Raw genomic sequence first — 9214 nt, forward strand, 5'->3', positions numbered from 1 at the left:
CCGGGTTTGCAGGCAATTTCTGAAAACTAACCCAACCGCCTATTTTGTTTTGTTTACAAATCGGAAATCACAGATAACTCCTGAATCGGAAATAAACCGAGAGAAAGAGATCTACTCCAAGATTAAAAATCACACAACACCAGGTTATAGTCCAACAGGTTTAATTGGAAGCACACTAGCTTTCGGAGCGACACTCCTTCATCAGGTGATAGTGGAGGGCTTGATCGTAACAGAATTTGTAGCAAAAATTTACAGTGTGATGTAACTGAAATTATACATTGAAAAATTGATTGTCTGTTAACAGACAATTGTTTTAACAGACAATCAATTTTTCAATGTATAATTTCAGTTACATCACACTGTAAATTTTTGCTACAAATTCTGTGTTACGATCGAGCCCTCCACTATCACCTGATGAAGGAGCGACGCTCCGAAAGCTGGTGTGCTTCCAATTAACCCTGTTGGACTATAACCTGGTGTTGTGTGATTTTTAACTTTGTACACCCCAGTCCAACACCGGCATCTTCAAATCATTCCTCCAAGATTAGCTGTGTTCACGGTATGAGTGTCAATGGGGCCACTCCATAATCAACATTTCAACCGATCATGTGAAAGGAAATGGAAAGAATCTGTAAGAATCGCTGATGGCATTGTAGGTGCAGTCTGTACGTGAGCAGTTCAGTGAAAAGTTTCAACAAGATCTCAGGCTGACACGCGCCACTCTGTGTGAACATTCTATACTCTGTGAATTCGCTGTGGCCCTGAAAGGAAACTACTGTGTTATACATACTGCTGAAAAGACAATGCAAGTATTTGAGATAGCACAGCGCTGTGAGGCGTGGGAATTTATTCATCACCCCACCCTCCCCAAACCCCGTCTCTACCAACTAGTTAGCTGAGGTAAATTTCTTGAATCAGTGGGAATGTCTGCAAATAAGTGCTGTAAATGCGGGCTGACTCTTTACCAACACCCAAGTCTTAATGGCCCAGCAACCACAAAGCAAATGACTACACGCTTTCTTGAAGTTGACAAAACACACGCCACTGGACTGACATTACTGCAGGAGAATTATTTGAATAGTAAAGGCATGTTTTGCTTCACAAAGGTGAAAAGACGAGAATATGAGGGAAAAAAGATGAGCAACCACATTAAAATTAGATTAGCGAATAGTTTCGCACAAGTTTAAATAAACGTTATGCACTGACAGACATTGGAGTTGTATTATGTATCGATATCTATCAAGATAAATTATGTATAGATGTCTGGTCTCCGTCTGTAACGCATTACATTTTAATTTCATTTAAAAAAAAACACTCTTTATCCTGGGGGACAATTGCTCAAGATTGTTTAGGAACTTCGAATCAACAAGTGACTGCTAATAATAAACTGCGTACGTAGCGTTGTATGTGTCAATTTGGAGTGAAGGGCCAAAGATCCTTTACCTGTACCAGCGCAGTCCCTCATCGTAGTGTCTGTCGAAAAAGTGCGGCTCTGCCCCCACCGCCCGGACGTCGGGATGGACCCGGACGAATTCCAGTAGCGCCCGGGTGCCTCCCTTCTTCACGCCGATGATGATCGCCTGCGGCAGCTTCCTCACGCCGTCGCCGCTGAAGCTCAGAGTGCTGGGCAGCGGGTTCCCCACCACCGAGCCGCCGTCCCCGGTCTGCCGGTTGAGGTTGAAGGACTGGAACTGCAGCCTCAGGTCTCGGAAATATTTCTCGGGCAGGTCGCCTTTCCAGTAGCCCCGCACCTGAAGCTTATGCAGCAGCGTCTTCCGGTGGAGGGACTGCCACTCGTCAAAGTCCGCGGCCAGGTAGCCTTCCGAGCCACGGACCGGTCTGGGCATGGTGTGGCACACATCCGACAGATAATACAAGAAGTACAGGGACATCAGCAGCACGCAGAACATGACCACGATCTTGCGGTAGACTTTCGTGGGTAGAGCGTCCGAAAAGACTGTGCTAAGTGCCATAGCGTGTAGCAGTCCCCGGCACAAGAGAATGCCATGCTAGGCTGTAGCCATGTATTAGCTGAAAAGAAATATTTTATTGGTGTGTATATATGTGTGATCCTTACATATGTTTGTTTAACATCTAAAACCTGATCTCTGAATTCAATTGGATGCCACTCGTTTCCCTGGATGTTTTTTGTTTGTTGTTTATGCCCTCTTAGTTTTACGGCTCCAGCCTTCAGCCTCATTTACTTGCTGGTGCATTTTGTATTTTCGCTCAGCAGCTTGTGTGTGTGTGTCTCTGTGCTGTCACGGCGCATTACTTGCTACTTTGATACATTCCCACTTTCCGCCCCAGTTACACGGAGACAAATGTAGCAAAGGTTTCCCCTGAGTTCACGCAGGGGGCGGGGATACCACCATTGACAGCACAACTGACCAATCGCAGTCTCGGCTACCTCCAGGAGCGGCCGCCAATGAGGCGGACTCTGGCCGCGCTCCCGGCCACTCAGAACGGGAGGTGGGCGGGGTCTGGGCTGCGAGCGGAGCTCGGGGAGAGGGAAGTCCCGGGCTCGGCTGCTGCTTCCTATTCCACAACCTCCGCCAGCACACACACCTCCCCCCCCCGCCCCCCCGCCCACCATCAACTGAGCGGGAGCATGAAATGCAAGAGGCTGCATTTGTAAAAAGGGATGGGGTGTGCGTGTGGGGAGTAGAGGCGCGGGGAGGAGGAGGAGGAGGACAAACTGGTGAAATGTTGGTGAATATACACAGAAGGCGCTGTTCCACTGATCAAGTGAAGGTGGAGAAGCCACATCCCACCCCAGACAATTTGCACAAACGTATTTTGCATGTTTTTTTGCGGGGGCGGGGGAGGGTAGTGTCAATAAACCACAGACACACTCCGCTGAAATCGCATTATTTTAGTTTGTGTCACATTCTGCGCGGGTGAATGTTCACGAAGCGGATTTAGAGCAGGGTTCAGTGGCTAACTCTTCCCCCCCCCCCCCCCCCCATTTCTCAGGGTGTTCCCCGGCGGCGGAGTTCTCCCGCTGGCCCGGTGTCTTAGTGTCAGGTGGTTTGAGCTCCAGAGGCCGAGGTTTGCTGGGCACTGGACCCCCACCTTTGACACTTGAAGCTGAGAACGAGTTTCCTTTTCATCACAGGCTGTCACAGTAATGTCAACAGCGGCAGATCGGGGGATAATCCATTAACTGCTTTCTTTTGTTTTAAGAAACACTTTCATACAAATTAACCGATCGCCAAATAATACTTGGAAGCCAATTGCCTGTCTCCGCGGGATGCATTGAGTGGTTGAGCGATAGACACCGCATTGTCTGATAAAGCCCAGAGAAAGGATGTTTAAAATGATTCCTGTGCAGCAATGCAACCAACTTTTATTATGACGGAACAGTAATTCCTGTTAGTTCATCACTTTGCATGTTGCACAGTTCAAAGGGAGATATCCACTATAAAATAGCGAAATTATTGGCTAAAATGTTGAACTATATTTAATTGCGACGTTGAATTTGATCTCCCAACAAAGTTTGAAAAGCATGATTATGCATTATGTCTTATACAGTTGACCCAACTGCAGATTGGAACACTGCCGTTAAACATTTGTTTTTTGAAAGGAGAGTATTTTTGGTAGGACTTGTTGAAGTGATGTCCGACCGTCAGAGAGGTTACTCCAGCCTAGAAAGTCCACACAAGTGAGTTTTTTGTCGCCGCCTGTTTAGGACAGTTCTCTCTGTCTCTCCCCAAAAGCTTCAGGGCACATTTTCGACAGCGCGTCGCTGCACTTATTAAACTCGAGTTCCAGGGAACATATCATTAAATCAAACACTAGAATAAAATTACTCCTTTTGCGGTGAATGTAAAGACGTGTGTGTCTTTATTTGACTGAAATGATTGGTGATGAATTTTCTTTTTAATGTAAAATTATCCTCAGTAGAATGAACGGTTCCTTTTCTCACTGAAAACTGAGCGCTGAGTGGCAATCTACTGTATACAAGAATGTATGCGTGATCTTTGGGTATGAAGAACTTTCTAAAAATATATATATATAACATAGTATGAAGTACTACCTAACCCCACAAAGCCGGTGCACTTAAAGAGTTTTGTTTTAAACCGTTAACCGCTTGGACAATTGGAAGTTGAATCAGTTCAGATCGTCTCCCTTCAATTGTATATCTGCCACCTCTCCAAACTTTATGTTAGCGACATTGGTTGTGGCATCTGCAGTTTGTGGGGCATTGACGTAGACTGGAGAGAAATTATTTCACCTGAAATTCAATATAAAAGCATCAGGCTGCAGTAGGTAAATCACAGGCACGGCAAAATGCCTTCTTAATGCTTTCATTTCCTAGGGCCAACGGGAGCTAAGAATTCCGGACCAGATAGTCTTCCTTCAACCCGATCGTTTCTGGTTCATTTAGCTTTTGTCCAGTTTTGTTTCATTCTGTCACTTGTTGCGTGTTAACATCTCGCTCTCCCACAAAGCGCCATTAATTTAGCCCAGATTTTGTACAAACTTCATCTTATAGCCCACCAAGGGAGATCACTTTTATTAGAACTTGCCTTGTTTCTCTCTCTCTCTCCCCCTCCCCCGGAACCAGCACGTCCTTTCGTCCGGAGTTTGATTATTTCTTCACAAGGGCACAACCGAATGTTTCACATCTGTTGCCTGATTTTTGTTATTGTGGTTGTTGGTGTGTACTTTTTTTTTCCTGGAGGTTAGAATTTGCATGAAAATAACGAAGTCAGTGCTTCAATTTGTCCGCACATTAGCGCCTGAGAATAGGAAAACGACTCAAAAATCAGCGACCTCGGATCTACCATATGTTGCAGGACTCACAACAATAGGACGAGCCCCTGGTTAACAAATCACCTCTGTCAGGGTGAATTGTGGGAATTCATTGGCCAGCAATGTTTCAAGATAGGTTTTTATAAAAAGGCTGATTACTAAATTTATTAAGTACTAATACACTTAAACTTTGTTTTTTTATATATTGGCCCCTTTATTTATACAGCATTAGGTGTATGTATCCCAGTAACTGCTGTCTGAAACTAGCCAGTGCTCTAATATTTTGTGCACTAATGAACGTTTTCTGCTTCGGTTTGTAACCAAGCGTCCTTTCCAAATATTTCAGGAATAGCACGTAAATGGATTTGAATTCCTAGACATAATCGTCCCGTTTCCCCCATAAAACTTCAGCGTAGGAAACTGTAACTCGGCAAGTGTTTTTATTAACACACTGGCGTTTCACCAAGTTTCTGAAACTGAAGTGTTGGGGCTGATTTAACTTTGTAAACTCCTGCTTTGAAAGCTAAACAGGGTCTTACAATTTAAATTAATGATCCGGATTGGGTTTTTTTTAGGGGGAAGGGGGAGGAGAACACACAAGGTTTGGAAATTTGCGAAATAGCTGTGCGTTGCTGAGCAAGTAACACTCTGTCGCTGAAGTCGGTGACGAATTTATTTGACTAATGCTTTGGCGAGCACAAGAGCATCACCCCGAGAACGAAGAAGGCGTGAAAGTATTTTTTGAACGATTCAAGTTTCGTTGGGAGAAGCTGCGCACAGTTAGTTTGTTGCGAAGATGTGTAATCTAAAATGTGGAATTCATTCTGCTGTTTCCTAGTAACGACGTTTGTACATCCAGTCACCTAAACTCTGCACAGAGATTCTGGATAAATCGTTAAACATGAAACCCCAGCGTGGCAATTGTACGTGAGCTAGCAATTCGATTTATCCTAAAGCTAGGTGAATTTCCCCATGATGTATTTTAAATGTTGTAGTGACTGGTTACAATTTATCAAGTGACTGCATTTTACCACAGAAAGTTAATTTGGCGTCCAATTGCATGTATAACTTGCCGTTTGTTATCAATCATGTTTCAAAACACAGTGCTCGAGTTCCTGTTTCTCAGCAACACTTTCATAATTAGACAAGAAAGTTCCCTCTGTAAAATCTGAAACGGAGAGTCGCTTAATGAATGTTTAGATACGTAAATATTCGTCTTATTAAGATGTTTCACTTGTTAAGTCAAAAAGTACCCCCCACCACCCCCATTGATGGTACTTTGGAATTTGCAGCTCACTCGGAGACACATACCAGCCTCTGAGAGGCAGTAAGAGCGTGCAGAAGGCAAGTGGAGCCAAAGCTGACAACACCCAACTCCTGCACATCCGAGCGCCTATGTGAATGAACCAGCAACCCCCCACCTCCCTCACCTCACTGAGAGGGAAATATCCTGTCCTTGTGATAAATCACTCGGGCAGTGGAATGAGTGGAGATTTGTTAACTTTTCACAATGCCGCAAGCCTAACGAAAGCAGCGTTTCGCTTCACGTTGTGCGAATATTGAGTGAGGGATGCTCGGTCGAGCCGGCCCACTCCCCAGACGGAATGTGCGGACAGCGGTTCACCCGCTCGCTGTGGTTGCGGCCATTTCCAACAATGTTAATTTCAAGACAAACTTGTCACCTTACAAATTGGAAGATTAATGCTGGAGGAATGATCACTTCCACCAGTGTATGCAAGCAAAAGAAACACAACGATTGATGGCCAGCTATCAATTGTGGAAGGTTTGCACTATAGGAAAGGACAAACTTGCTGCGTGGTGTTGTAACACCTTAAGGGTGTATTTAGATTTATTAGTAAATGAGCGACTTGTAAGCAGGAAATTTGGCCGACTGGGCGAGGATAAAGCATTGCTCGCAGGATATAAATAGCGTTAACATTTACAACGCTGAGTTCCAGCTGAATGGGAGAAGGATATTCCTGGTTCCGGGGCTTCAATCTACTATAACCGAGAATACAATGCTGACACTTGAGTTGATTTTAATGTATTTAAATCACCGTCTTATTAAAAGGTACTCCAAGCTTTCAAACATGTTAATGTTTGAAAGGCAAGTTTAGAAATTGACACGATCGACCTCACTCTCAAGAGGTAGACGATTAGCAGCACGCTGTTTCTTTTCCTGTAGAAAGTTGTTTCAAGTTAATATAACAATACCCATCTAGCTGAATTCAGTGAAAGTTGCACTTTGTTGATAGAGCTATCTGGTTTCTACGACGGGTGCAGTGTCACTTACTCGGTAATAATCTTTAATGTATATATTCAGCGAGATGAAAACAGAATTTGATTGATTCACCGATATCTGATTTAAGTGTAAGAAATCTGATGATGTGTGATGTGAAAATTTGGTGTTGTAACTGCCTAACCTGTCAGAGGCCAATGTTTTATGCAGAAGGTGAGATTGTAGCTTCTCGCCTTGGACCCGCTATTCCTCACTGCTTTCCCATCTTTAACCCGGAGTGAAATGAGTCAAATAAAATTTCTGGAATTATAAACATCTACATCACGAATCTCGTCTGGTCACTTGGAAAATAAGTAATGAAGATCATTCGTTAATGTCACTGAGGGGGTGATACATGGGCAGGGTGCTCCCCCATTCCCGGCTGAACCAGTGCACTGATTATATCTTCACTTCCTTGGCCACTAGTCAGGCGTGAAGGATGTGCGCGAAAATTAACATATCCAAATGACTTTATACTTGTCAAAACAGAGACGAAAATACACAAGCAAACAAAACAAAACTTGCTTTCGTCGTTGGATATTTGACGTAAGTCATGGACCTTTTTTTTTAACTTTATCGTCAGGCACGGCTAAAGACAGATTCAACATTGTCACTGGTTATGATTAGCTTATTAGGGACATACAGAGTTTAAAAAACCATTGGGTCAGAATTTGGCTCCTTCAAGTAAACTATTTATCAAAAATTATTTACAGGTATAAAGTTTTCGCATTTTTCTTTAACTTTTCCCTTCTTTCTCCAACCGTGTCTTTATTTTTATTTTTTGTCTAACTTGCCTCCGATTCACGCGATTTCTTTCACCATTGTTACTCTTTCTATCGCTATCTTTAATATTCGTTGCTTAGACTGAAAAAAAAATCCAAGGACAGTCAATTGGGTTAACAGGAAACTTTAAAATGCCACTTGTGGCTGTTTAAACTATATTATTGATTTACTTCTTCAAAAAGGTATCTTCTGTGTCTTAAAACATGGAAAAAGTTTTCAAAAAAGATAAGCATATTAGTTACAGAAAGCACCCAAATACATTGTCTTATATTTGTTTTGACATTTCTGGGCCTGCAGAATATATTAATAATCATCTCAGAGCCTCAACCTGCCTCCAATGATATTCAACTAGGCCTGTGGTGAGCCCAAACAACAAAACCTGTGGGATCTGTTTGCAGCTCCAGAAGTTCCTGAATTGTCAAGGAGATTGAAATCATGAATGAGAGCTGGTCCACTGTCATAGAATCATAGAGATGTAGAGCATGGAAACAGACCCTTTGGTCCAAATTGTCTATGCTGACCAGATATCCTAAATTAATCTAGTCCCATTTGCCAGTATTTGGCCCATATCCCCCAAACCCTTCCCATTCGTATACTCATCCAGAAGCCTTTTCAATGTTGCAATTTTACCAGCATCCACTATGTCCTCATTCCATACAAACACTATCCCTTGCATCAAAGAGTTGCCACTTAGGTCCCTTTCATTTCTTAAGATTTCATCCCACCAGCTGGCTCTCCAAGTGATACCCATGCCTCTTTTATTCATTTGTGGCCTAAGTCCCTCATTTACCCTGGGCATTTGATAAGTGTACTATCAGCTGTTACCACTGCTCCTTGGTGGTACTAAAAGCAATGATAAGTTGACAGCCTCTGATTGGTGGGCAGCTCTTATAGAAATTCCACAGGAACTATTCCCTTGCTAACTCCCCAGTTGCAACATAATTAGTTATAACTCACTAATTTCTTGCTGATAATTGAGGATTCTGCTAAGTCATTCCCAAAGCAAACATAAATTTGTCGGGTGGTATTTCCAGTTGCCCAATCCCCTCCCCGAAGTACTTGATCCTAAGGAAAGCTGCTTCTGGCCCTCAGTTTGGCTGGCCCTGCTCAAAAGAGGTAATATTAGGCTCTCACTAACTCTCAAACCATGAGAGGGAGGGACGGAGGAGCTGCCACCAACTGGATGAATGTCTTTCCTTCTCTCTTTGGCCTTGGAAATGACAAGTGTAGACCACAAATGGACCATGTGGCTCTTAGTGAATATCACTGGACCATAGAGTTATACTATGTATGTGACCTGACATACAGGAGGGAGGTCTTGTTATGAGATTACCAATTCACATTGCCAGCAAATTCTGGTGTCAAAATCATGCAATCTGAACTCTGCAGAACAAA

The 9214-nt window shown here is 43.4% G+C and overlaps 1 protein-coding gene across 1 annotated transcript in view; it reads right to left on the reverse strand.

Annotated features, from left to right (window-relative positions):
- The window catches only part of LOC122562344 (heparan sulfate glucosamine 3-O-sulfotransferase 3A1-like), a 163238-nt gene extending 155763 nt beyond the window's left edge, over positions 1-7475 (reverse strand). The window contains exon 1 of the mRNA XM_043715221.2: positions 1444-7475. Coding sequence (XP_043571156.1) covers positions 1444-1973 — 530 coding nt within the window. The 5' untranslated portion in view covers positions 1974-7475. The remainder of the gene's footprint in view (positions 1-1443) is intronic.
- Positions 7476-9214: the final 1739 nt, after the last annotated feature.

This window comes from Chiloscyllium plagiosum, unplaced genomic scaffold (genome assembly GCF_037043375.1).
Source record: "Chiloscyllium plagiosum isolate Xiang-an unplaced genomic scaffold, Cpla_swu_hap1 HiC_scaffold_25, whole genome shotgun sequence".
NCBI lineage: Eukaryota > Metazoa > Chordata > Chondrichthyes > Orectolobiformes > Hemiscylliidae > Chiloscyllium > Chiloscyllium plagiosum.